This window comes from Thamnophis sirtalis, unplaced genomic scaffold (genome assembly GCF_051295495.1).
Source record: "Thamnophis sirtalis isolate CommonGarterSnake01/CBP01778 unplaced genomic scaffold, rThaSir2_p1.2 scaffold_2, whole genome shotgun sequence".
NCBI classification, from domain to species: domain Eukaryota; kingdom Metazoa; phylum Chordata; class Lepidosauria; order Squamata; family Natricidae; genus Thamnophis; species Thamnophis sirtalis.
In genome coordinates this window covers 49,157,486-49,185,315 of record NW_028261382.1, presented here as the reverse complement: position 1 = coordinate 49,185,315, position 27,830 = coordinate 49,157,486, and the positions used below count along the sequence as shown (strand labels likewise).

Genomic DNA, 27,830 nt, shown 5'->3' with positions numbered 1-27,830 from the left:
TCTAGGCTACCGCACCACTAACATTTTGTATTTTAAGTGTTTTGTGTAAATTGTATTAAGTGTTTCTTAACCTTGACAACTTTAAAACATGGTCTTGAGCACCCAGAATTCCTCAGGCAGCCATTAAAAAATAGTTATACAGGTAGTCCTGACTTTATGACCAAATTTTTTTTATCTTGCTAAGCAAGATAGTTGTTAAGTGAGTTTTGCTGCATTTTGCAACCTTTCTTGCCACAGCTTTTAAAAGGAATCCCTGCGGTTAAGTTAGTAATGCAGTTAAACCGGCTTCCCCTTTGTCAGATGGTAGAATCACATGATCCCATGACACTACAGCCATCATAAGGTGTCTGAATTTTGATCAGGTGATCAATAGGATGCTGCAACGGTCATGAAAAATCATTTTTTCCACTGCTGCTGTGTGTTCAAACCGTCACTAAATGAAAGGTTGTAAGTTGAGGACTGCATGAAGAAATCCAGTGGATTGAGGACCACCTTTTAATAGGATCTAGTTTCTTTCACATTGAGGAGAGCCAAGTTCACAAAAAGACTTGAGAATTTGATGGTGAGGCCAGCAGGAATCTCAGAGATAAAACCGGTGCAGTTCAGATTCTCAAGAATTTTATTCTTAATACCTTTGTTCATTGCTTTTATTCTGTTTTTAGTTGTTAGCCATCCAGAGGTAGTCCTCAACTTGTGACCACAGGGGAGCCCAAAATTTCAGTTGCTAAGCAAGGCAGCTATGTGAATTTTGCCCCTTTTTGCCTTCTAAAGAGCAGCCAGGGTGGACCTCCTCTGGGACTGACCGGTTGGATGGCCTTGCAGTCCAAGGGACTCAATGCAGGAGTCTTCTTCTCCAGCCCCAGAGTTCAAAGGCCTCCATTCTTTGGCGCTCAGCCTTCCTTATGGTCCAACCTTCACAGCCATCCATTGCAACTGGGAAAACCAGAGCCTTGACTAGACACACTTTTGATTGGCAGGGAGATGTCTCTGCTTTTTAGGATGCTCTCTAGATTTGCCATCGCTTTCCTCCCCAGGATCAAACCTCTTTTAATTCCTTGGCTGCCGTCCCCATCTGCGGTGATCTTGGAGCCCAGGAAAATAAAATCTGCCACTCCCTCCATTTCTTCCCCATCTATTAGCCAGGAATTGAGAGGGCCGGATGCCATGACCTTAGTTTTCTTCATGTTGAGTTTCAGGCCAACTTTTGCACTCTCCTCCTTCACCCGCATCAAGAGGCTCTTTAGTTCCTCTTTCTGCCATTAGAGTGGTATCATCTGCATATCTGAGGTTCTTTAATTCCAACTTTTGATCTGCTCTGCATATAGGTTAAATAGGCAGAGGGCAACAGTATACAGCCTTGCAGGACTCGTTTCCCAATTTTCAACCAATGTTTTGCACTTTTGCAGTTTAGCCCCAAATCCTAGGAAGCAGATCCAGCTTTCTTTTAGAACAGGGGTCCCCAAACTTGGCAACTTTCAGACTTGTGGACTTCAACTCCCAGAATTCTCCAGCCAGCGTGGCGACTTGAAGCTATGTAGACTTCAATTCCCAGAATTCATTTCTTTGGGAAAAGCATGTTAGGAAAAAAAAACTGCAGGGGAAAGCAATCCCAGGACGGTGCGCTGCACTCTACACTACTATTACAAAGCAGGGCCCGGTGCATCACGGTCAATGTAGTTTTCTTCAGAGGAAACCAGCGGCATCCCATCAACCCTCCAAAGCGCTTTCCAAGTCGCGCCTGCGCATTAAGACAAGAGAAAGCACGTTTCCCCCCCCTCCCCTTTTTCACCGGAAATAGCCGAGCGTTCTCGGGCGCTTCCGACACATGGAGGCCTCGGGTGGCTGCGGCTTGTGCCAGGCCGAACGAGCGCCCTATACCTGCCCTCGCTGCCACGTCCGCTTCTGCTCCGTACCTTGCTACCGGGAGCACGGCTCCTGCGCCCGGGACTTCCAGGCGCGAGAGTTGCAACTTCGGCTCCGGGACCAGCGGGGGGACGCGGGTGCGCGAGGCCGCCTGAGGGAGGCCCTTCTCCGGCTGCGGGAACTACGCGAGCCCGGGGATGCGGAGGCCGAGCTAGGCCTCGACCCCCAGGCTGACGACCTGTGGGAGCAGCTGACCTCCCAGCAGCGCCACGGGTTCCAAGAGCTGTTGAGCAGCGGGAAGATCTCGGGGCTCCTTCCCCCCTGGAAGCCCTGGTGGGTCGTGGCTAGCCAGGAGGGGCCGCCCCTGGTCCAGCTGCTTGGAGCCCAGGATGCCCAGGATCCTCAGCCACAGCAGGAAGGAGCCCAAGAAGACCTTCATCCGGCTTCCTCCCAGCCTCCAGTCGCAGGGGAGCGGAATCGGCCTCCTGCCCAGGATTCGAACTCGCTACCCGCCCTGCCTGACGTGATCCGCCCATTGAGTGACCTCACCGGCGGCCCCGTCTCCCCGCTGGTGCGCTTCCAGCTGCCCAACGCCCTCTACGCCTATGCCTACGCCCTGTCGCTCTACAATGGGGAAGTGGACGATGCCCAGATTGTGCCCGAAGTTTGCGAGACCCTCTTGGACCTCTCGGCCGCGCTGGGTGCCCGGAGGGTCTTCTCCTGCACGGGGGAGGCCCTGCAAGCCGCCCTGCAGGCCGTGGTGGATGGACGCTACCCGGAGTGCCCGCTAGGGAAAGCCGGGACGATGCAAGCGGTGGGCCAGATTTTAAGAGGGGAACCGACTCCGGAGAAGCGCAGCCGGTTCGCCCTGGCGGCCTTCGCCCACTTGGCCAGGATTTTGGGTCGAGGCAAACGCCGGGTGTCCCTCGGGGACCAGCCCAGGATCTACAAGGCGAAGAAGAAGTGCGAATTCCTGCTTTCCTGGGTGAAGGAGAACGAGGAGGAGCTGCCCCTCCTAGCTTTGGAAGTCCAGAGGGAATACGTCGCCTGTGTGGCGGATGCCAAAGAAGTGGGCGCGATCACCCAGGAGCTGGAGAAGATGTGGGGAGGGAAAATGCCCCCTTGCAAACAGCCCCTGATAGAAGAATTGGACTGAAGCCAGTCCTCCCATTCCTAGGATGGGATGGAAACTGGGGGGATGGGACAAGAGAGGACCTGGGCAGAGGGAGAAGGGGGCCGGTGGGATTTGCATCGTAGCACAGTGGGGTCCCGGAGATTGAAACCTAAAGATGATGAGAAAGAAACCAAGTTAGGTTTGTTTTTCTCCTCCCCCTAAACTGGGCATGGATGGGTGGCAACAATGGGAAAGCTGTGATTAAAAAAAGCAAGACTGGGAATCTTTGGTTTGTGCCCTCGTTTCGTTTCCTGTTTCCTTTGAAACCTGGTTAGCGCACACCAATAGGTTTACTCGGAAGCCGAGAGTGAAACTGTAGTGCGGGGATTTCTAAATCGTGGCAAAGGTCTGGGGACTTCAACTCCCAGAATTCCCCAGCCAACAGGGGAATTCAAGTCCAGATGTCTTATGGCAAACCTATGGCCCTTAGGTACGCGAGCTGTCGCCCCAGCTCAGCTCCACTGCGCATGCACCTCCCACTGGCCTTCTGATTTTCGGGTCTCTGCTGCGCATGTGCGGTGGGTGGGGAGAGCCATGGGGGGGTGGCGCACTCCCCCAAGGCCCATTTTTGGTCCCAGGAGGCTGCATAGAGGCCTACTAGTCCCAAAATGGGGTGCGGTTGTGGTGAGCACATCCGTAGGGGGAGGGGAGCAAGGAGAGGTCATGCACCACGCGCGGGGTGGGGGCGGTGTGTGTGTGTGTGTGTGTGTTACATTATTGGTGCGCGCACGTGGCAGCTGTTGTGTGTGTATGCGTGCTTTTGGCATGTGACGACAAAACGGTCAGCCGTCACTGTCTTAAGCCATGCTGGCTGAATTGGGGTCATAAGTCAAGGACTGTCTCTACAGTACAGGTTCATTTAGTGGCCACTCAAAGTTACAACAACATTGAAAAAAAGTAACTTACGACCATTTTTCCACACGCCCGTTGCAGCCTCCCCAGCGTCACTTGATCCAAATTCAGATGCTTGGCAGCTGACTCACATTTACGACGGTTGCATCTTTTGTAACTTTCTAACAAGCAAAGTCCCTGGGGAAATCAGATTCACTTAACAACTGTGTTACCGACCTAACCACTGCACTTGATATGTGGCAAGAAAGGTCCTAAATTGGGGCAAAAAACCCCCACGTAACAAATTTCCTTTTACTTAACAATAGAAATGTTGGGCTCAATTATCGTAAGTCAAGGACCACCTGTATTAGTTTTAAAGTGGGACATCTAAAATGAATATTCGGAGACAGATGTGCATCTTGTGCCTCTTAAAAACTTGTTTTTCTCAAACAAGAGTGGAAAAAATTGCAAAAAATTACATTCCAAATCCAGTAGGTTTTTTTCCCCATCACTTTTATTTCCTTGCTCAAATCTCCTTTGAAACCACTGTGGAAGCCCATTATTTCTTATAACCGCCAAAGGATCCCAAGAGACCAAGTCCAATTCAGGTCATAGAACTCATTACAGAATAACAGAGTTGGAAGGGACCTTGGAGGTCTTCTAGTCCAACCCCCTGCCTAGACAGGAAACCCTACACCACTTCAGACAAATGGTTGTCCAACATCCTCTTTAAAACTTCCAGTATTGGAGCATTCACAACCTCTGGAGGCAAGTTGTTCTACTGATTAATTGTTCTCACTGTCAGGAAATTTCTCCTTAGTTCTAAGTTGCTTCTCTCCTTGATTAGTTTCCACCCATTGCTTCTTGTCCTGCCCTCAGGTGCTTTGGAGAATAGCTTGACTCCCTCTTCTTTGTGGCAACCCCTGAGATATTGGAAGACTGCTATCACGTCTCCCCTGGTCCTTCTCTTCATTAAACTAGACATACCCAGTTCCTGCAACCGTTCTTCATAGGTTTTAGCCTCTAATTGGTTTGTCCTGACTGATGAAGTCAGTCTGAAGTCAGACTGATGAAGAATCTTGAAAGCCTCCAGGGATGAAGCTCCCACAACTTCCAAAGGCAACTTCTGTTCCATGGGTTGATTGTTCTCACTGTCAGGAAATTCCTCCTTATTTCCAGGTTGAATCTCTCCTTGATCAGTTTCCATCCATTCTTCCTTTTCTGGCCTTCGGGTGCTTTGGAGAATAGCTTGACCCCCTTCCTCCTCTCTGGGGCAGCCCCTCAAATATTGGAAGACTGTTATCCTGCCTCCCCTGGTCCTTCTCTTCCCTAGACTAGCCAGGCCCAGTTCCTGCAACCGTTCATCAGATGTTTTAGTCTCGTCCCCTCATCATCCTGGTTGCTCTTCTCTGCCTCTTTCTAGAATCTCAGCATCATTTTTTACACCATGGTGTCCATAATGGGATGCAGTACAATTCCAAGTGTGGCCTTAGCAAAGAATTATAAAGTTGTCTCCAGATTGGGTCACCTCAAGATTTCTTTCCTTGCCTTATTTTTCCCTCCCTCGTTCCAATACAGGTAGTAGCCTTTCACTTGTAATACGACAGCTTGTTTAATGACCGTTCAAAGTTATACAACAGGGGCAAAAAAATCACCATTTTTCATACTTAAAACCGTGATCACGTGTCACGTGATCAAAATTCAGACTCTTGGCCACTGTCTCATATTTATGACGGTTGCAGCGTCCCGAGGTCAAGCGAATCCCCTTTTGCAAAGTCAAATGAGGAAGCCAGATTCACTTAACTGTGTTACTAACTTAACACCTGCAGCGATTCGCTTAACAAATGTGTCACGAAAGGTCATAAAATGGGGAATAACTCACTTAACAGATACCTCACTGAGCAACAAATCAATTGTGGTCAATTGTGGTAAGTCGACTACCTGCATTATTAATGTGATTCAGAGAAATCCAGTTTCAAAAAAGCTACAAATAAAAGAGTTCACAGTTTCCCATTGCAAAAAATATTTTTATTATTCCCAGCATCCATTTTGTTTTGCTATTCAAGAGCAATAAACATAAATGTTTGAGTTTTATTATTTTATTTTTTAAAAGCTGGCATAATCTAATCCCCAAAGACCTTATCATAAAAAAACTCCAAAGCTAATTGTTCTTATGTCTGAAAATCTCTAATGCCAGTTTCCAAAAAGTGTCCTTTTTATGGCACTCCAAATTATATCGACTTCTCCTTTATGACTTCAGCCTGCCGGTTAGTATTGCTTTGTTAATTTGTAGGCTTTAGAGCTTAAGAATTGGAGTCTTGGTTTCCGAGATCCTCTTAAATCGCTTTAAAAATATTCAGCTCCCATCTAGACTATATTACTGAACGCCTGCAAATGTGGGCAACTGTTAGGAGATGAAAAAGCGTCGCCAAAGCGCTTTGATTGTTCCGTTAAGACCCCTGGAAAGTGTGCAGAGGAGAGCAACAAAGGTGAATAAAGATATGGAGGCTACATCATAGGACCACCGGCCCCTCCAGCAGCTGAATCAAAGGAGGAGGTGGCGTGGGAGTCAGCTTCAGCATCAAGACAACCTGAGAGCTCCCCGCGGGGGGCGGGGGGGGAGGAGAAAATGGAGCCGGCAGAGAGTGAGAGTGGCAGAGGCGGAGCGCTGAGCCGTCCATCAGATGGAGAGTCAACAGCCCCCAGGTCTGGAGGTGGCTGATGAGGAAGAGGAGGAACATCTGAGTCCAGGGCCTGACATGCAGAGGCACAGAGGGTAGAAGAGAGGAGGGCAGTGGAAATCTATGAGCCGGTCCTTGGGACAGAACAGCCACTGCTCCTAGTGAAGCCCCACCTTAGCTCGGAGGATCAAAGACGGGGTGGAGATGAATAGTTGCGGCAGATAATTATTCATCTCCCTGCTGGTCAGCCAGCGTTGGGAAACGTTTGGCCGGCGTTCCTAATAAAGGAATCGTTTTGAGTTCACTTCAGAGGGCTTGTGTTTGGGGAGCTGGGTCAGAACAACGAAAGCGCTCCAAAGTCACGCTGCTGGAAGAAAGAGGAAACCAGATATCGCCCTGGGCCCAGACTGGCCGTTATAGGAACATCTTGCAAGGACGTGATTTGATTGGTGGGCAGCGGGAGGCAGGCAACCAGAGGAAAACTGGAACTTAATGATTTTGGCGTATGAATTTCAGTTCTGGCTTTGCCTTATTGTAATTCACTTCACCTTTATGAAACTATACCTTTTTAAACAAATGTTGTTACGGCTTGTTCTTAGCGGTTCAGTTCTGACAGGAACCCACGACTCTGGAAGTTGTGGCTGCTCCATCGCTGGCGGTTTTAAGAAAAGTCGTCACCACCATTTGTTGAAAATGATAGAGGGCAGTGATGGCAAACCTTTCTTGGTGGCCGTGCCAAAAGCGGGGGGAGCACAGGAGGGGTCGTGCCCCGGCATATCACACCCATGCTGCTATGCGCACCCACGCCACCGGTGCACGCACAGGCGCACAATCAGCAACACACACGCTTTTGCCGTGGTTTTTTTGCCCTCCCCAGGCTCCAGAGGATTTCTAGGAGCCTGGGAAGGGCGAAAACAGCCTCCCTGGACACCCTCCGGAGGCCTTAGGAGCTTCCCTGAAGCCTCCGGAGGGCAAAAAACGGACCTACGGGGAACCAGGTTTGTCCAAAGGTCCGTTTTTCACCCTCCTGAGCCTTCAGGGAAGCCTCTGGAGGGCGAAAAACGGCTTCAAACGAAGGCCGAAATCAGCTGGCCAGCACGCGCAGCCGGGTCGGCAACCTTAGACACTCAAAGAGCTATTTGGATCCGTTTCCCACAGAAAACGCCGGGAGCCACAAAATTCTTCCCGTGCCTGACTATTTCTTGAGCAGCCACAAATCTAGCATTATGTTCTGTTTTCTTCTAAAACTTTTCTTGGATTTATCCATGGTTGGTCTACCGGGGGTCGAAAAGCTCAATAAATTGCGTGTCGGCAGGTGTTGCACATTGGCGGTTGTGAGGCATATTTTGAGCATCAGGGAGCCACAGCAGAAGGATGAAAGGGCCACCTGCAGCTCCAGAGCCGCAGGTTGCCGATCCCTGAATTAGAAGAGCTCTGAGGTCCCTTCCAACTCTGTTACGCTGTGTCTTAAAAACCAATGTATTTTGATTAAAATGATTCCAGCTCCCAAGTCTATTTTTCCAGTCTCTTTTTTTCCCTATTGGGAAAGAAATGTAGACAAATGGAAGACAGGCAATGAAATCAAAGGAAGACGAAAGTGAAACGGGAGAATGGAAGAAAAAAATGGAGAAACGGCCATGAACAGCCAATACGCTCCCCCCCCCCCCGCGCGCTGGCCAGGCTCTTTCTCACATTGGCACGAAACCAGGAGACCCTTCTGCTCCGAGATGAGCCCAGAGACCTTCTGGGAATGGGGATTTCAGGATTCAGTAGAGATATGGGACAATCCGGTAAGGGACACGGCGGCAATATTCGTGCCACGCCAGCCCGTACTTCCTCAGGCACTGGTGGTCGTCCCGGGCATCCCGATGAGCCAGCAACAAGGTGAAATAGATGATATAAAAATAAGGCAAGATGTGAGTGAAGCCTGCAAGGAAACCAAAAGGAGGGAGGCCAGCTTAGATTGCTGCAGAGAAACAACACTGGAGCCTCTCCTAGATGGCTGCCACTTGCTGCTCTGACCAAGGCTTCCCAAGAGCCTGAAGCAAACCCCTTTTTATCAATTGACTGTGAATTCTGCTCCTTCACATCCAGCAAAGTCTTTCAAGGGAGGATTTACGGTCACAGACCTCATCTGGCTTGGAGAGCTGACAGGCTTATATTTTCAAAATGGCCAGGAGTCTCGGAGAGTCCCGAACCAATGAAGCAAACTAATTGTCTCCTGCAAACTCCACTCCCCTTTCGCTCCTCTTTTATTTCCTCTGGGAGGGGCCCTTCATCGTCCACCTGTGGCCTTCCTCCCAAGTCGACCCCTGTCCTTTAGCTGTTCCCTTCGTCTGGCAACTCCGCGCATGCGCACACTGGGAACAGGCTCCAGCTATTTGTCTGCCTCACTGATGTCTGATTCCGAAGGCAGCTGATATCTTTCAGATGGCTCTGCCCCCCGCCCTCTGCCTCCGACCCAGAGCCCTCCTCAGAGCCTTCCCCAGACTCCAGGACTAGCCCAGGTTCCTCCCCAACCTCCTCACTGTCCGAATCTGCTGCCAGCTCCTCTGGCAACTGGCGGGCCACAACACTTACCGCAGGGCAAGGACCATGCAAAAGCCATGATCAGGTCTCCTAAATAGTTGGGGTGCCGCACAAAACCCCACCAGCCAGAGACCAGGAGCCGCCGACCGGTTGCCGTAGGGATTGTCCGGAGCCCTGGGGGAAAAGAGAGTGATAAGAGGATCTCCTGCTTGAGCAGGGGGTTGGACTAGAAGGTCTCCAAGGTCCCTTCGAACTGTAATTTTGTTATTCTGTTAATTAAGCAGTGGATGGGTGTAGTTAAGTAATTATTCTGTTAATTAAGCAGTTTCCAGAATGGTATAAGGCCTCCTGCTTTAGCAGGGGGTTGGACTAGAAGACCGCTGAGGTCCCTTCCGGATTCTATTCTATTCTGATTCTATTCTAATCTATTCTATTCTATTTTCTATTATTTTATAGAATGGTTAGTTATTCTGTGATAGGATAGGACAGGATAGGAGATAGGACAGGACAGGGATGAGATAGGATGCTGTGTTATTTTGTTATTCTATTCTATCCTATCCTACATTCTATTCTATTACAGAATAACAGAATAACCATTCTATATTGTACATTCTATTCTGAATCCTATTCTATTCTGAATTCTATTCTATTCTACTCTACTCAGTTTAAGTTCTATATATTATTCTATTCTATTACTATATACTTTATTCATTAAACGTGAAACTCAGTCAATTGAACATTCAAAAACGCATCACAAATACCACTGGCTGGTGCTAATGGTGGATACTGGTTGCTGCCAGCGTCCTAGGTATCAACCAGGTACCTTCTTAAAATATAAGATGTTCTGAGTAGCGCAGTTTTTTGCAGTTCCGCTGAAAATCCCTAGTCCTTCTCTTGATTAGACTAAATTTACACAGTTCCTCTCACTGTTCCTCATATATATTTAGCCTCCAGCCCACTAATCATCTTTGCTGCTCTTCTCTGCACTCTTTCTAGCATCTTAACATATTATAGCAATAGCAGTAGCAATAGCAGTTAGACTTATATACCGCTTCATAGGGCTTTCAGCCCTCTCTAAGCGGTTTACAGAGTCAGCATATCGCCCCCACAGTCTGGGTCTTCATTTCACCCACCTCGGAAGGATGGAAGGCTGAGTCAACCTTGAGCCGGTGAGATTTGAACCGTCGAACTGCAGATAACAGTCAGCTGAAGTAGCCTGCAGTACTGCACTCTACCCACTACGCCACCTTAGCTCTATAATAGATTCATTTTCTGATGGCAGGTCCTTGGCTGGCTTAACTGAAATTTTCTGGGGTTGCACAACCCAACAAATTACAACCTCACCCCAAAGTTGGGCTCCCGCCACCTGCTAAGGTCCTCCTGCTGCAAACATCTCAATCTTAATCTAGAGCAGGGGGCTGGACTAGAAGACCTCCAAGGTCCCTTCCAGCTCATTCTATCCTGAATGTCTTAGTTAAAAGCAAGTCCACCGCGTTGTGTGAATGCACCTGTCAGGTTTTGGAGTTGGTTAAGTGTCTCTTGTGGACCCACCCCACAAGCTGAAATGTGTGAAGCTACAAACCAGCCACTCTGGGATCAGCGGGATTCCGTCGGAAGGTGTTTTTCTGGGAATTGGCACCACGGAATATGGAATACCCCAGGCCTGCAAAACGAAAAAACCACAATGAGATGATTATATTAAATCATAGCATCATACAGCTAGAAGGGAGCTTAGAGGGAATCCAGCCCAACTTTTTCTCTCAGCGCAGGGTTCACCAGATCAATGCTTCCCAAAATTGGCAACGTCCAGCTGTAGGGACTTCAATTCCCAGAATTCTCATCAACGGCCATGTTGACTGGAATTCTGGGATTTGAAGTTCACATGCAAAGAAATCATCAAGGTTGGGGAAAACCCTGAATTAAATCGATGACCAAGTCTCAGACAACCAAAAGAAGAATAGAATAGAATAGAATGGAATGGAATAGAATAGAATTCAGAATAAAATGGTTATTCTGTAATAGAATAGAATGTAGGATAGGACAGAATGTAGAATAGAATATAAAATATAGAATTGAATAGTTGGTTATTCTGTTATTCTGTAAAATGATAGAATAGGATAGGATAGGATGCTCTGTAATTTTGTTATTCTATAAAATAATAGAATTCAGAATAGAATAGAATGCTTTCGGCATCTTCTGCTTGAGTGAAGGGGAGGGGGAGGGGTTTGGAATGATGTCTACGTCCCTTCCAACTCTATTAAGCTACGCTATCTTATATCATATCCTAATCCTTATCCTATTCTACATTCCATTCTATTCTATTACAGAATAACCATTTCTATTCTGAACCCTATTCTATTCTATATTATTTTCTATTTTTTTCTTTTCTATTCTATTCTGAATTCTATTCTATTTTCTATTATTTTATAAAATAACAAAATAACAGAACATCCTATTCTATCCTAATCCTTATCCTATCCTACATTCCATTCTATTCTATTACAGAATAACAGTTCTATATTCTGAATTCTATTTTCTATTATTTTATAGAATAACAAAATAGGAGAACATCCTATCGTATATCCCATCCTATTCTATATCCTATCTTATCCTTTTACAGAATAATAGAATAACCAACCATTTGATTCTATATTTTGTAGTCTATTCTATATTCTGTTCTATCCTATATTCTATTCTATTCTATTACAGAATAACCATTCTATATTCTGAATTCTATTCTGAATCCTATTCTATTCTATATTATTTTCTATTTATTTTTCTTTTCTTTTCTATTCTGAATTCTATTCTATTTTCTATTATTTTATAGAATAACAACATAACAGAACATCCTATTCTATCCTAATCCTTATCCTATCCTACATTCCATTCTATTCTATTGCAGAATAACCATTCTATGTTCTGAATTCTATTCTGAATCCTATTCTATTCTATATTATTTTCTATTTATCTTTCTTTTCTATTCTGAATTCTATTCTATTTTCTATTATTTTATAGAATAACAAAATAACAGAACATCCTATTCTATCCTAATCCTTATCCTATCCTACATTCCATTTTATTCTATTACAGAATAACCATTCTATGTTCTGAATTCTATTCTGAATCCTATTCTATTCTATATTATTTTCTATTTATCTTTCTTTTCTTTTCTATTCTGAATTCTATTCTATTTTCTATTATTTTATAGAATAACAAAATAGGAGAGCACCCTACCCTATATCCCATCCTATTCTATATCCTATCCTATCCTTTTACAGAGTAACAGAATAACCAACCATTTGATTCTATATTTTGTAGTCTATTCTATATTCTGTCCTATCCTACATTCTATTCTATTCTATTCCAGAATAACCATTCTATATTCTACATTCTATTCTGAATCCTATTCTGAATTCTGTACATGCTCAGAGGGCCCATTTGCAGCCTCACTCACCGTTTAGCAGGACGATGCCCCCCGCCAGAGGCAGGCTGAGCTTCTGGGGGTGGGTCACAAGGAAGCACGCCTGGAGGCTGTACAGGAAGGACACCCAAGCCAGGTCCCCGTAAGCCAGCATGAAACCGAAGCCATCATGGATGATATCCATTGTGGTGAGAACGGCCTCCTGCAAAATATTCACAATCGTCAGCCAGAGATTTTCTTGACTGCAGCCCCTTCTCAACCCTTGGCCACTTTTTTTCCTTCATAAAAAGGGTTTTTTTAAAATTATTTTTATTCTCTTATATAGAGTTGCAAGTATACATTCACATAGTTTTTGTTCTTGTTTATCACTTTTGCATATTTATTTTTCCATAGAAAGGGCTAAAAAGTACATCTTGGGTTGCTTGGCTTATACCAACTTTGTATTACCATCACCCTGTTTTTTTCCACCCTCCCTCCCTTCTCTACTTCCTTCCTTTCTCCTCTCCTTCCCCTTTCCTTCTTCTCTTGACTCTCCCCTACTTCTCTCTTCCTCCTCCACCTGCCCTCTCTTCTTCTCTTTCTATCCCTTCCCTCTTTCCTCTTTCTTCCTTCTCTCTCCTTTCTTCTCATCTCCTCCTCTCTTCTTCTCCTTCATGGCCTCTCCTTCTCTTTCTATCCCTTCCACCCTCCTCTCCTTACCTCTTCCTTCCTTCCCTCTCCTTCCCTCTCTTCTCCTCTCCTGCCCCTCCCACCCTCTCGCCTTCTCTTTTTATCCCTTCCAGCTTTCCTCTCCTTTCCTCTTTCTTCTTTCTCTTCCCTTTCCTCTCTCCTCCTCTCTTCTTCTTCTCCTTCCTGCCCTCTCTCCTTCTCTTTCTATCCCTTCCACCCTCCTCTCCTTACCTCTTCCTTCCATCCCTTTTCCTCTCCTCTCCTCCTCTCTTCTTCTTCCCCTTCATGGCCTCTCTCCTTCTCGTTCTATCCCTTCATCTTCCTCTCCTTTCCTTTCTTCCTTCCCTCTCTTCTCCTCTTCTCCTCTCTTCTTCTTCCCCTTCCTATCCTCTCTCCTCTTTCTATCCCTTCCTTCCTTCATCTCCTTTCCTCTTTCTTCCTTCTCTCTCCTGTCCTCTTTCCTCCTATCTTCCTTTCCTTTTCTGTTGTTGTGGTTATCTCTTTTCAGCTCTGAACTGGTGTATTTTTGGGATGGTATTCCCACAAACCCTGTTATAATTTTATACTTCTCCTTTCCTATTCCCTTTCCTTCATTATCACATCCTAACTATTTTTTCCCTCTATATCTCATTCTTGAACATATACATATATTAATACTTTTTTTTCACTTTCCCCCCCTCTTCCCCCCCTTTCCATTTAAGTGTCTCGACTGGGTTCTATATATCTCTCTTGCATTCTTTTCTAGATTTTTTCTCTAACCAATCGTAAAATCTTCCCCATGTCTTGAATTCCTTTATTCTCAAGCCAACCTCGGCCACTTTAGGATGAGTGGATTTCAGATCCCAGAATTCCCCAGCTAGCATGCTGGGAAGCACTGGTCAAACTCTATCCCTCCATCCCTCCCTCCATCCCTTCCTCTTTCTATCCATCCATCCTTGTTTCTCAAACTTGACAATATAAAGATCTGTGGACTTCAACTCCCAGAATTCCCCAGTCAGCAAGTTAAGAAGCACTAATCTAACTCCATCCATCCATCCATCCATCCATCCATCCATCCATCCTTGTTTCTCAAACCTGACAATATAAAGATCTGTGGACTTCAACTCCCAGAATTCCACAGCCAGCATGTTGAGAAACATAGATTTTTCCCTCCATCCCTTCATCCTTCCAGCCATCCCTGTTCTTCACCTATGGCAGTGTTTCTCAACCTTGGCCACTTGAAGATGTCCGGACTTCAACTCCCAGAATTCCCCAGCCAGCATTCGCAGACTGGGGAATTCTGGGAGTTGAAGTCCGGACATCTTCAAGTGGCCAAGGTTGAGAAACACTGACCTATGGCCACTTTAGGATGAGTGGACTTCAACTCCCAGAATTCCCCAGCCAGCTTTGCTTTGCTGACTGGGGAATTCTGGGAGTTGGAAGTCCACCCATCTTAAAATGACCAAAGTTGAGAAAGACGCTTTAGCTAGCCTGATCCAGCTATGCCAACAGCTGTAGATCCCTCAAAGCAGCGAGTCAAGCCAGATTGTGCCTCTAAAATCATTTGCTTGCCAAATAATTTGGGAGTTTCCAAGTCGGGGAAAATTTCTTTCTCCCCAGTTCCAAGGATAACTTGTTAAAATTTTTGCTGCCCTCCCCTTCCCCGTGGCTAGGCCTGCTGGCCATGATTTAGCCTACCTCACGCCAGAAGGCATCCATCACGTAGAGAAGTTGGAAGGCATTAACCAGGATCATGGCTAGAGAGGGGTTGCCTCTCAGCTCCGTCTCTTTAGCCAACATTGCCATGTTGATCAGTGCCTATGGGAGGAGGAAGGAGACAGTTAGTCCAGCAATGGGAACAGACTCATCTTCAATTTCCCTATTTGTTTCTCCCTGTTTTCTCCACTATATTGCATTTTAAAAACACGGGGATAAAATTAGGGAGCTGGAGGCTAAAACATAGGAGGAATGACTGCGGGAATTGGGTATGTTAATCTGATGAAAATAAGGACCAGGGGAGACATGATAGCAGTCTTCCAATATCTCAGGGGATGCCCCAAAGAAGAGGGAGTCAAGCTGTTCTCCAAAGGACCTGAGGGTAGAACAAGAAGCGATGAATGGAAACTAATAAAGGAGAGAAGCAGCTTACAACTGAGGAGAAATTTCCTGACAGTTAGAACAATTAATCAGTGGAACAGAAGTTGCCTCCAGAAGTTGTGAATGCTCCAACACTGGAAGTCTTTAAGAAGAGATTGGATAACCATTTGTCTGAAGTGGTGTAGGGTTTCCTGCCTAAGCAGGGGGTTGGACTAGAAGACCTCCAAGGTCCCTTCCAACTCTGCTATTCTATATTCTAAATCTCTCTGTTCTTTGGAGGAAGGGACATTATTTAATTCTTGCTTCTCAAGGATCAGGTGGAATTGTCCGGATCACATTCCTACCCAATGCATTGATGTTTCCTCCTTCCTTCCTTCCTTCCTTCCTTCCTTCCTTCCTTCCTTCCTTCCTTCCTTCCTTCCTTCCTTCCTTCCTTCTTTCCAGCATCCTCCCTCCCTCCTTCTTCCCTTCTTTCCAGCCTTCCTTCCTTCTATATTCTAAATCTCTGTTCTTTCCACCTTTCCTCCTTCCTTCTTCCTTTTTGTCCAGTCTTCCTATCTTCTTTCCTCCCGTCATCTTTCTGCCTTCTTCCCTTCTTTCTGGCCTTCCTTCCTTCCTCTCTCCCTCCCTCCTTCCCTCTTCCCTTCTTTCCAGCCTTCCTATCTTCTTTCCTCCCTCCCTCCCTTCTTCCTTCTTCCCAGCCTTCTTTCCACTTTGCCTCCCTCCTCCTTCCATTCTTCCCAGTCTTCCTTCCTTCCTCCCTCTCCCCTCCCTTCTTCCCTTCTTCCCAGCCTTCCTATTTTATTTTCTCCCTCCCTTTTCCTTCTTTTCAGCCTTCCTTCCTCTCTACCTCCTTCCCAGCCTTCCTCCCTCCCTCCCTTCTTCCTTATTCCTTTCCTTCCTATCTTTCCTTCCTCCCTCCCTTCTTCCTTCTTCCCAGCCTTCCTTCCTCCCTTCCTCCCTCCATCCCTTCTTCCTTATTCCTGTCCTTCCTATCTTCTTTCCACCCTCCCTCCCTTCTTCCTTCTTCCCTTCTTCCCAGCCTTCCTTCCTCTCTCCCTTCTTCTTTCTTTCTTTCTTTCTTTCTTTCTTTCTTTCTTTCTTTCTTTCTTTCTTTCTTTCCTTCCTTCCTCCCTCCCTCCCTCCCTCCCTCCCTTTTTAATCTGGGTTGTTTGCTTTCTGTCTTGTGCAAACAGATTCTGCAGGATATGAAGAATGTGTATAGTTGATGAAGCTCGTCAAAGCTTGCAAATTCCAGTAAGAACACAGAATATAAAAATAACAGAGTCTCCTTGGAGGTCATCTAGTCCAACCCCCTATGCCATTCTGGACAAATGGCTGTCTTGAGTTTCTCCTTGGGCAGCTACACGTTCTGGAGACAAGCCGTCCCACGGAAAGATTGTTCTATCAGAAGAGAAGCCTCCAGAAGTTCCCAAATATGCCCCTTTCTTCTTGGGGGGGTGGAGTCAGGAGGTCCCCTACTATATCCTCCTCCCCTCCATCCCAAGGACGCTTACCCAGCCAAGGAGACCTGGGCGCAACTCAAAGAAAACTTTGAGATCGAAGAGCCCAAAGCGTGGATTCAACTCGTGGCCCATGAAGAAGTCATAAATGAGGTTTCCTGTAGGAGGGAAAGTGGGGGGCGGGTGGGGGGGAGAGAAACCTACAGCTTTTTCTGAAATGTTCTTTTTAGTTCTTTATTTTTTTAAAGGGTTATTTTTAATCTCTTAACATACAATTACAGATATACATTCACATTATTCTTACTTATCATTTTTGCACACCTTTTTCCATATAAAAGGTTAAAATGTACATTCTGGGTTGCTTTGCTTGCCATCCCTTACACCTATTTTGTATTGTCACCACTCCTATTTTTTTCTTTTCTTTTCACCTCCCTCCCTCCTCTATTTTCTTCCTTCCTCCTCTCCTTTCCCTTTCCTTCTTCCCTTGACTCTCCCCTACTCATCTCTTCCCCTTCCCCCTCATACCCTCTCTCCTCTTTCTATCCCTTCCCTCCTTCCTCTCCTTCCCTCTCTTCTCCTCTCTTCTTCTTCCCCTTCCTGCCATCCCCCCTTCTCTTTCTATCCCTTCCAGCCTTCCTCTTCTTTCTTTTTACTTCTCCTTTCCTCTTTCTTCCTTCCCTCTCCTTTCCTCTCTTCTCTTCTCCTCTCTTCTTCTTCCCCTCCCTGCCCTCTTTCCTTCTCTTTCTATCCCTTCCCTCCTTCCTCTCCTTTCCTTTCTTCCTTCTCTCCCCTTTGCTCTAAGGGAAGGGAATAGAAGAGAAGAGAAAATGGAATGGAATAGAATAGAATATAGAATAGAGCTGGAAGGGACATTGGAGGTCTTCTAGTCCAACCCCCTGCTCAAGCAGGAAACCCATTTCAGACAAGTGGCTTTCTACTCTCTCCTTCAGAACTTCCAGTGTTGGAGCACCTACAACGTCTGGTGGCAAGCTGTTCCACTGGCTAATTGTTCTCCCTGTCAGGAAAGCTCCAGGTTGCTTTTTCCCTTGATTAGTTTCCAACCGTTGTTTCTTCACCTGCCTTCTGGTGCTTTGGAGAATAAATTGACTCCCTCTTCAGTTGTGGGGCTCCAACACTGGAGGCTTCTAAGAAGAGAATGGACAGCCGCTTGCCTGAAATGGACTAGAGTCTCCTGCTTCAGCAGGGGGCTGGACTAGAAGACCTCCGAGGCCCCTTCCCACTTCTATCACCTTAAAGCTGCCAAGGGGGAGAAAAACTACGCTAGTCTACATCTTAAGCGAGGTGGACAAGACTGCCAAGGGGATTAAGATGCCTCCTAGAGGCTCTTTTCCTCATTCCATGCCCCCCCTCTCCCAGTTGAGTTCTCCCAGATTTGGGGGCCCCTCACCTGAGTTCCCGCCGGGAGCCAGAGCTGCCTCTGGGGCCAGCAGAGCCTTGAAATAGAGAAGGGCACTGAGGATGAAAGCCAAGACCGTCGCTGCGAAGGCCAGCTGCAGGATGTGGTCGTAGATGTAACTCAGGCGCAGCCCCCTGGCCAGCCCAGCGCCCAGCATCACCGCTGTGACCAACACAGCATAGAGACCTACCCAAAACGAAAAAACCAAGAGGGGGATTTGTACCCGGAACGAGACTCACAGCTCAGCCGTTAACTCTAAAAAACTCAACTTGGCAAAGAATTGACTTTATTGACATCTTCTTCTTCTTTTTTAAACAAAAGTTTTTTTGTTTTTTTTTAAATTTCATATGTTAACTGTTGTGGCCCGGTAGGAGCCGTTGGAGCTGCCGCCAGACTCCGACAGTGAGGGGTCTTATGAGTCAGCCCTGGAGGAGGTGGAGGAGGACCTTGGACAGGGTTCCGACTCCGAGCAGGGCGCGGAGAGACTGGTTGACCACCAGGTGGCACCTGAGCCTTGGATCAGTGGTGAGGAGACAAGAGTGAGTGATCCAGAAAACACCTGTGAGTTGTTCCGGGATGCACGCCGTCGAAGGGCTACTCGGCGTCAGGAACAACTGCGTAATTACAGGAGGTGATTACGCTCAGCTGATGCTCCTTAAGATCCTCTCCTGATTATAAAAGAGACTGTTTGTGCCACGCCCTTCTGCAGAAGTCAATGTTAAGGACTAACAGGAAACAAACTTGGCAGGCTGGATTGCTACCAGAATTTGTTTGCATTGCTGCCAAGTTTTGTAGGACTTACTGCCAGAGTGCTTATCTCTTTGTTTATGTGGCTTGCAGCCAACGAGAGTCTGGACCGATTAAAAAACATTCTCATTTATGTTGGTTTCGGCTTTCGTTCCTGGATGGAGAAGGGGGGGTCAGAACAGTTAACTATATTTTTTATAAACAAAGTGTTTGGGTTTTCTCCCCCTTTACGTCTTCTGTTGTGTGTGTAGTTCATTTTACGTCATGTTTTCATTTCAGTCACCTTATTTTCTTTTCGTATTTTCCTGCTTCACTTTAATTTCTTTTTAATACATGAACAATATCCTTATTGCCTCTCCAAGTTAATCAAATTTAACCTATCATTTCCATCTATTACTCTTTTTTTAACTCACAATATTGTATGCTCAAATTCGATTTTATATAGCAAACATTTCACTTAATTAAATATCCGCAAATTAATAATATTAATCTATTTCCCTCACATATTAGCTATATGCCATTGGTTATATTTAACAAATTTCACTCTATTCGACTAGTAAATCCTTTTCCTTCTTTCCTCCTTTCACCCATTTTCTCTTGGTCTCTCAGGGAAAAAAAAATCACTTCTCTTATATTCTCTTCTCTCCACCCATTTCCCTAGCTTTTTTTTTACTTGTTCTTGCAATTTCTATATTTTTTCTTTCCAATCTTTCTACTCCTTTTTAATTCTCTTGAATCATCATCATCTTTTAACGACCCCCATAATCCCTTGCAGAGTGGAGTCTGGGCAACTAAATGGAGCTCAGTGTTTACTGGCCCGATGCCCTTCCCTGTCGCCAATACGGAGTTTTGAAGAATCGCCTGGATGCTTTCATTATAATGGGCCTTCTTTTTTAATTTTCTCCCCATCCTTTCTTTTAAACGTTTTGAAGTGAAACTTCCAGCATTCATATTTACTATATAGTTCCTAGTGATACTCTACTGTTTCGCTAATATTTTATTTGATTCAAAGTTAAAATACAAACTCAAAGGAAAAGAATAACGCAAAGGCAGAACAAAACCAAATAAGACAAGGAAAGGAAACCACTTCTGGACTTTGTGCTTGAGGTGGGATGGGGGGAATGAAACTTTGATTTGGGGTTTTACTGATTAGACAGGCCTGTTATTATAGAATGGGGCTAGTTTATACAGGGAGTCCTCGACTTACAGCCACCATTTCTATTGTGAAGTGAGACATTCGTTGAATGAATTTTGCTCCGTTGTACGACCTTTCTTGCTAAAGCTGTTAAGTGAACCGCTACATTTGCGATGTTAGTAACCCCGTTGTCAAGTGGTTAAACAAATCTTTTCGTTTTGCGAGGGCCCATTTGGGTGGGCATTAATTTCTGCTTTGTCTGATCAGATGGCCTTGTTGTGGCCCACCAGCGGAACTGACTTTGACTTTGATTGTCCGGAGGTCGTAAAAGGGGATCACGTGACACTCCCCCCCCCCCCGGGAGATAGCTACGGTCATAAGTATGAATCACTAGTTGCCAAGGGTCTGGATTTTGATCACGTGACCACAGGGGATGCTGTGAGAGTCAGAAGTGTGAAAGTGGGTCATATAAGTCATTTTTTTCAGTGCGGTTGTAACTTTGAACGGTCATTAAATGAACAGTTGTAAGTCGAGGACTTCCTGCACTTCCAAAATATATTTCTGAGTTAAACTGCCTAAAACAAACCAATTTGGAGAAGCGATGCTACGGCCATCTTTGGCCAATTCTCTCTCGCCTTACCCCGTTGGTCTCCCTTCCCTTTTCATCGTCCCGAAATATCTACCGTTAATGCGATATTTCAGCCGGCTCTTGTCCCGAAGAAGGCTTCCTTCCGTGATCTGTTGGGGAATAAAATAAAATAAATATATCAGCGTTTTGATAAGGTCTTTGCGGCAGACCCAAAATCAAAGTTTCATTTTGTTCTCCACTGGGAACAGGCTCCAGCTGTTTGTCTGCCTCACTGATGTCTGACTCTGAAGGCAGCTGATTACTGGCATAAGGCCCTGGCCCCCTCTCTGCCTCCGACACAGAGCCCTCCCCAGGAGTGGTTTCCTTTTTTGCTTATTTGGTTTTGATTTGTGCTTTTTTCTTTTTCTGTCAGTTTGTATTTTAACTTTAAATAAAATCAAATATTAAAAAAAAAAAAACCATGGTGAAAAAGTTCGTAAAACTGGGAAGAAATTTAATGACGTTGCTTAGCTGGCTTCAATTGCAGTCGTAAGTGGAGGACCAGCTGTCATAATGAAAAGTTCCTCTGAGTCATGGGGTCCAATTGTCTTATTTATTATAGGGATAGAATGTCCATCATCTTTTTGGTTCTTTCTTCTGCCCACTGGAAATGCCTTCAAATTTACTGTCGCTGTCCTTTGATAACCATTTTACTCTCTGCTTCTCCATCTCTGTCCAAGCAGAATAGCAGAGTAACAGAGTGGGAAGGGACCGCAGAGGTCTGGTAGTCCAACCCCTGCTCAAAGAGGAGACCCTGGGTCATTCAAGACAAACAGCTGTCTAGTCTCCTCTTAAAAACTATTCTGACCAAGGCTTCCCAAGGGCATGAAACAAACTCCTTGTACCGACAAAAAAACCTTTTATTAATTGACTGTAAATTCTGCTCATTCACATCCAGCAAAGTCTTTCAAGGGAGGATTTACGGTCACAGACCTCTTCTGGATTGGAGAGCTGCCAGGCTGATCTCTGCAGAACGTGGCCAGGAGTCTCGGAGAGTCACGAACCAATGAAGCAAACTAATGGTCTCTCCTGCAAACTCCACTCCCCTTTCGCTCCTCTTTTATTCCCTCTGGGAGGGGCCATTCATTGTCCACCTGTGGCCTTCCTCCCAAGTCGACCCCTGTTCTTTAGCTGTTCCCTTCGTCTAGCAGCTCTGTGCACACAGGGAACAGGCTCCAGCTATTTGTTTGCCTCACTGATGTCTGATTCCAAAGGCAGCTGATAACTGGCATACGGCCCTGCCCCCCCACTACCTCCGACACAGAGCCCTCCTCAGAGCCTTCCCCAGACTCCAGAACTGGCCCAGGTTCTTCCCCAACCCTCCTCACTGTCTGACTGCTGCCAGCTCTGCTGGCCACTGGCGGGCCCTGACAAAAACCTCCAGTAATGGAGCAACTCCTGGAGACTGGCTGTTCCCCTGATTAATTAACAGAATGGCAGAATAACAGAATTGGAAGGGATCTCAGAGGTCTTCTAGTCCAACCCCCTGCTCAAGCAGGAGACCCTTTGCCATTCAAGACAAAGGTCCAGTCTCTTCTTGAAATCCCCCAGTGATGGCGCACCCACAGATGATTAATTGTTCTCACTGTTAGGAAATTTGTCCAGGGGGAAAAAAACTCTTTGCCTTCTTCCAGGATTACAACTTTTATTCCCATTATACAGATGAGGAAAACTGAGGCCAAAGCCGACATTGCCTGCCCAGGCAAGAGCCTTACCTTCCCCAGGGGCAGCTGATAGAGCAGGGCTTGGAATGCAAGCCAGGCCAGGACCAGAGCGAAGTCTTGGGGGCTCCAGAGGGAGCGGAGGGAGGGCAGCGGCCAGGGGGGGTTCAGCACGCTGGCCTGCTCTGTCCTGCAGACCAGCAGTAGGTAGAAGACGGTGCTGGGCAACAGAACCATCAGGAAGGCCACCCCTGTAAGGAGGAGGAGGAGGAAGAAAAGGAGGAGGAGGAGGAGAAGAAGGAAGAAAAAGATGAGAAGAAGAGGAGGAGGAAGAAGAAGAAAAGAAGGAGGAGGAGGAGAAAGAAGAAATGAAGGAGGAGGAGGAAGAAAAGGAGGAGGAGGAAGAAGAGGAGGAGGAAGAAGAGGAGGAGGAAGAAGAAAAGAAGGAGGAGGAAGAAAAGGAGGAGGAAGAAAAGAAGGAGGAAGAGGAAGAAGAAAAGGAGGAGGAAGGAGGAGGAGGAGAAGAAGAGGAGGAAGAGGAAGAAAAGGAGGAGGAGAAGGAGGAGGAGGAAGAGGAGGAGGAGGAAGAAGAGGAGGAAGAAGAGAAGGAGGAGGAAGAAGAAAAGGCGGAGGAGGAGGAAGAAGAAAAGAAGAGGAGGAGGAAGAAGAAAAGAAGAGGAGGAGGAGGAGGAGGAGGAGGAGGAGGAGGAGGAGGAGGAGGAGGAGGAGGAGGAGACATGGGGACAGCCCTTGTTACACAATTGGGCTCAAATCCCCACTTTTCCAATCTCAAACGCAATCAACACAACAGTCATTTTGCAGGGTGAGATGGGCAGCCAATCAATGCAATCCATTTAATAAAAATAAATTTTATAAATAAACTAGCCAATAACCCGGTGTTATCCAGGTATTTATTTATAGGGGGGGAAATATCCGGATCAAATGTAATTTCTAATGTTGGATTTTCCCCCTTATCAGAGGGAGCTCCCCCTTGTGGAGTACTGTGAAGCCATTACCACGGCAAATCCACTGCACTGCACAGTAGAAGCCATTTTACAGCAGTATAGTGGAAGCCATTTTAAGGCAGAACAGGTTGTATCTTAACAGAATAAACACCCCGACGGGCTTTAGGGGTGTCTTACCCCCATAATATTTGTTTCCAGAGAGTAAGCCATCTGTGTGCCATGTTTAGATTGAAATTGCTCGAGGCGTTCCAGAGTTACACACACACACACACACACACACACACACACACACACACACCTTTATAGCAATCTGTCCTAAAAACGCGAGTCCCAGGTATAGTTATAAAAGAAACAGATATTGTGATCTCCGGAACTTTAAAACATTTTGCTCACTGAGCTTTTGTTAGCCACTGCTAACATCATCAGAATGCAAAAGCCATTGAAGAGATACCTGCCTTTATACACTATTAATCAATTTGGCCATTGCATGTGTTGATAGGCCCATCCAGCTCCCTGCAGTTAGCTTTGTTGTTTTTACATCAGGGATGTTAATCGATGCTCCTATTCCTTCCTCCCTTATCGAACACAGGAAGGGCTGCTCCTCCCCAGGAAATAATGCTCAGCTGTCTGATGGTGATTTGACAGCATTCTCTGTTGGGAGGAAGCCAATGCTCTCTGTCCCCTTCCTTACCAAATACACCCCCAAATTCCAGTTCTTTCGTCCGATGCATCTTCAGCCGATCCATTTTCCCTTCTGAGCGCAGATCCCGAAGTCTCTTCGGTGGAGATTCTTCCAGCCACGGAGAACTGTTCTGCAGCCGTTTAATGTCTTGGTCTCCGTTAAATAGCCGCGCACCGTCTCAATCTGCAGAAGAAAAAAAACCGAGTCTGGATCAATGGCAGTTGTGTTTGACAACGCTGGGCTGCAGCGAGAAAGTCGGAGCGCCTGTGTATTCCCGCTTCCCAGCTGGCCAAAGAATTCGCCTTCCCATTTAAACCCATCTTCGAACCAACTAAGCATGGAGAATAGGTTTCACATCCGCATGATGTTCTCTCGTGTGCAACTGGGCTTGTAATTGGAGACCTGTTTGCCTTCTTTTTTTAGAAATTAATCACAAAGGGAGCATGCAAAGTCTCGCAGGGAGCTAACAAAGGACAACCAGAATGGATCTCCTCCTCCTCCTCCTCCTCCTCCCCTTCCTTCCTTCCTTCCTTCCTTCCTTCCTTCCTTCCTTCCTTCCTTCCTTCCTTCCTTGCATTGGGAATTTTTAATCCCCCTTTGGGATCCAGGACTATTGCGCAAAAGGCACTTTTCACAACACGGTTCTCCTGTTTTGATCCCTGGGTGTGTGCAAGTGCCCCTGGGTATGATTGTTGTATATTACACAACACCGGTTTGCACTTTATTCTGTTACACAAGTAGTCAGTGGTGGGTTCCACATTTTGTTACTACTGGTTCGACCTCCCCGCGCCCGGTTCATGCATACGCCCGGCCTTCTACGCATACACTTTGCTCGCCCGTGTGCCTTCCGTGCATGCACACAACCTCAAAAGTGTTATATTATAGAAAGGTCAGCAGTTTGGTGGTGCGAATCCCAGCGCTGGGTAAGGCAGTTCAAAAGCACGTAATTGCTAGTCGTTCCCGACTCTAGGGGGCGGTGCTCATCTCCGTTTCAAAGCTGAAGAGCCAGCACTGTCCAAAGACGTCTCTGTGGTCATGTGGCCGGCATGACTCAACACCGAAGGCGCACGGAACACTGTTCCCTTCCCACCAAAGGTGGTTCCTATTTTTCTACTTGCATATTTTACGTGTTTTTGAACTGCTAGGTTGGCAGAAGCTGGGACAAGTCACGGGAACTCACCTTGTTATGCGGCGCTAGGGATTTGAACCGCTGAACTGCTGACCTTTCTGATCAACAAGCTCAGCGTCTTAGCCCCTGAGCCACCCTTATTCCCTTATTATTAATATCAATTCCTCTTTTTATATCTCCTCCTTTCTGACTTCTGTTTCTATTGTCTAGCCGTTGATAAAATATATCCCATATCAAAAAATATTCAGTTTTTTTTCTTTATTTTTAATCTATCCATTTCTGTGCATTCTCATATTTTCTTAATTACCTTCTCATCTGGCGGAATCTCATCATTTTTTCCACTGCTGTGCAAATACAATTCTGGTTGCGTGTTGTATATTTAAAACCAGATATCTAGTCTTTTTTATCATATTTTTCTGGTTATAACGCCCAACAAATATATCTCTGGTTCTTATTCTATATAGTAGATTAAGGGAATTGTAATGAATATTGAACAGTAAGGATTATTATTTAAAGACAACTAAGAATAACCTAAGCGAAGATATGGAAAAATAGAAAGGGAACATGATATATATTTACAATGGGAAATTATTGAGATTATAAAGACAGAATCACAAATTTGGGGCCTGTAAGGATGCATAATTATATAAATATAATTGAGAATAGCTGGGAATTGTAACCAGGTGTATATCTCAGCCAAAAATAGCCTGGGGGTGGTGGTTTATAAATACAATTACTATATAAGTATACTTTTTCTCTCTTTTTAAAAAAGGAGGAGGAAGATATATGTTAAAATTAAATATGCATATTGAAAAGGAATTATAAATACCATCAACATAAAATGGAGCCCGCTCAGAGGCTGAAATACACCAAGTAAATGAGATGAAGAGTGTGGAGTAGAGGAGAGAGGTAAGGGAAGAAGAGAGGGCAAGGGGGGGGAGAGGAAGAGAGAAAGGAGGAGTGGAAAGGGGGGAGAGGAGGAGAGGAAGGGGAAGTAGAGAAGGGAAGGGTGACAGAGGGAAGAAAGGTAAGGAGAGGAAAGAGGGAGAAAAAAATGATGGATAAGGTACAAATACGGTGTAGGGAGAGCAGAATAGCCAATAATTGTTTTTGGGAATTGATGGCAAGATGAATTGATGTAAACATTTAATCATACAATACGATGTTGGTTATATATTAGTATACTATCTATCTATCTATCTATCTATCTATCTATCTATCTATCTATCTATCTATCTATCTATCTATCTATCTATCTATCTATCTATCTATCTATCTATCTGGTTCCAAGTCTATGTGTAGCCACTAACCCACTGAAGGATTTGATTGACAGAATTAACCCCCCCCCTTGCTTCCTTCCATCGAAGTCCTCTGGATGAGGCTCCTTCCAGGTGATTCCAGATGCAGGAGAGGGATCAAAATGAGAGTGATCTGCTCTTGCGTTTTGGGGAGCCAAAGGCTTCCCTCTTGCAGATTCTCACGATCCACCCCTGTGAAACCCATCCACCTCTTATCTGAGGAATCCTTTTCACCATCTTTAAAAACCTTCCCAGGGAGGATGGAGCTACCCCAGCCCGCCTGTCTCCTTTCTTAGGGAGGCTCACCTGCGGGAAGGATGCCAGGAGGCGCACCTGTCCTGCAGAGCGCTTGGCCAGGGAGCCTGACAGCTGGCCGCCCCGCCCTCTGGCCATGCTAGCCCTAGGCAAGGAGAGCCAATCGCCGCCCAAGGAGGGAATGATGACACAGGGGAAGGAGCCAATCTGGGTGGTAGGAGGTCCCCAGGTTGCTTATCATCCCTTACAGCTATTCTGGGGAGGGGAAGGAGGGAGGGAGGTACGGAGGGAAAAAAATAGGAAGGGAGGAATTAGGTAGAAGAAAACAGGAATGAGGGAGGAATTTGGGGAGAGAATGGAGGAAGGCAGGAAAGAAGGAAAGGGAGAAGGAAGGAAAAATAGGAGGAATTAGGAAGAAGAAAACAGGAATGAGGGAGGAATTGGGGGAAGAAAATGGAAAGAAGGGAAGAAGGAAGGAAGGAAAAATATTAGGAAGGGGGGAATTAGGTAGAAGAAAACAAGAATGAGGGAAGGATTTGGGGAAGAGAAGGAAGGAAGGAAGGGAAGCTAGAGAAAGAAGGAAGGCAGGAAAGAAGGAGGTAGAAGGAGGGGAGGGAGGAAGTATGGAAGGAAAAATAGGAAGGGAGGAATTAGGTAGAAGAAAACAGGAATGGAGGAATTGGGGGAAGAAAATGGAAAGAAGGAAGGAAGGCTGGAAAGAAGGGAAGAAGGAAGAAAGGAAGTAAAAATAAGAAAGGAGGAATTAGGTAGAAGAAAACAGGAATGAGGGAGAAATTCGAGGAAGAGAAGGAAGGAAGACAGGAAAGAAGGGAGAAGGAAGGAAAAATAGGAAAGGGGAAATTAGGTAGAAGAAAACAGGAATGAGGGAAACATTCAGGGAAGAGAAGGAAGGAAGGGAGGGAGGGAGGAAGGAAGGCAGGAAAGAAGGGAAGGAAAAATAGGGAGGAATTAGGTAGACGAAAACAGGAATGAAGTAGGAATTGGGGGAAGGAAATGGAAAGAAGGAAGGAAGGCTGGAAAGAAGGGAAGAAGGAAGGAAGGAAAAAATTAGAAAGAGAGTAATGAAGTAGAAGAAAAGAATGATGGAGGAATCTGGGGAAGAGAAGGAAGGAAGGAAGGGAAGCTAGAAAAAGAAGGAAGGGAAGCAGGAAAGAAGGATGGAGAAAGAAGGAAGGGACGAAGGGA

General features: G+C 45.9%; 2 protein-coding genes across 3 annotated transcripts; one reads left to right on the top strand and one right to left on the bottom strand.

The window, feature by feature from the left end:
- Positions 1-1,796: 1,796 nt before the first annotated feature.
- Positions 1,797-3,260, top strand: ZNHIT2 (zinc finger HIT-type containing 2). The gene has a single exon (XM_014067959.2). It carries the CDS (start codon positions 1,826-1,828, stop codon positions 3,017-3,019), a length of 1,194 nt encoding a protein of 397 aa, XP_013923434.2. The 5' UTR covers positions 1,797-1,825; the 3' UTR covers positions 3,020-3,260.
- Positions 3,261-8,211: 4,951 nt separating this feature from the next.
- Positions 8,212-26,770, bottom strand: TM7SF2 (transmembrane 7 superfamily member 2). 2 transcript variants are annotated; one of them, XM_087705384.1, is made up of 11 exons: positions 26,676-26,770; positions 23,952-24,125; positions 22,350-22,546; positions 20,690-20,744; positions 18,116-18,310; positions 16,762-16,865; positions 14,846-14,965; positions 12,533-12,701; positions 10,661-10,741; positions 9,130-9,252; positions 8,212-8,476 (listed from the first exon to the last, which is right to left on the bottom strand). In XM_087705384.1, the coding sequence occupies exons 2-11, from the start codon at positions 24,004-24,006 to the stop codon at positions 8,316-8,318; spliced, it is 1,260 nt and encodes a 419-aa protein (XP_087561510.1). In that variant the 5' UTR covers positions 24,007-24,125; positions 26,676-26,770; the 3' UTR covers positions 8,212-8,315. The 2 variants fall into 2 exon arrangements, with proteins under 2 accessions (XP_087561510.1, XP_087561509.1); XM_087705383.1 differs by lacking the exon at positions 26,676-26,770 and having other exon boundaries at positions 23,952-24,429.
- Positions 26,771-27,830: the final 1,060 nt, after the last annotated feature.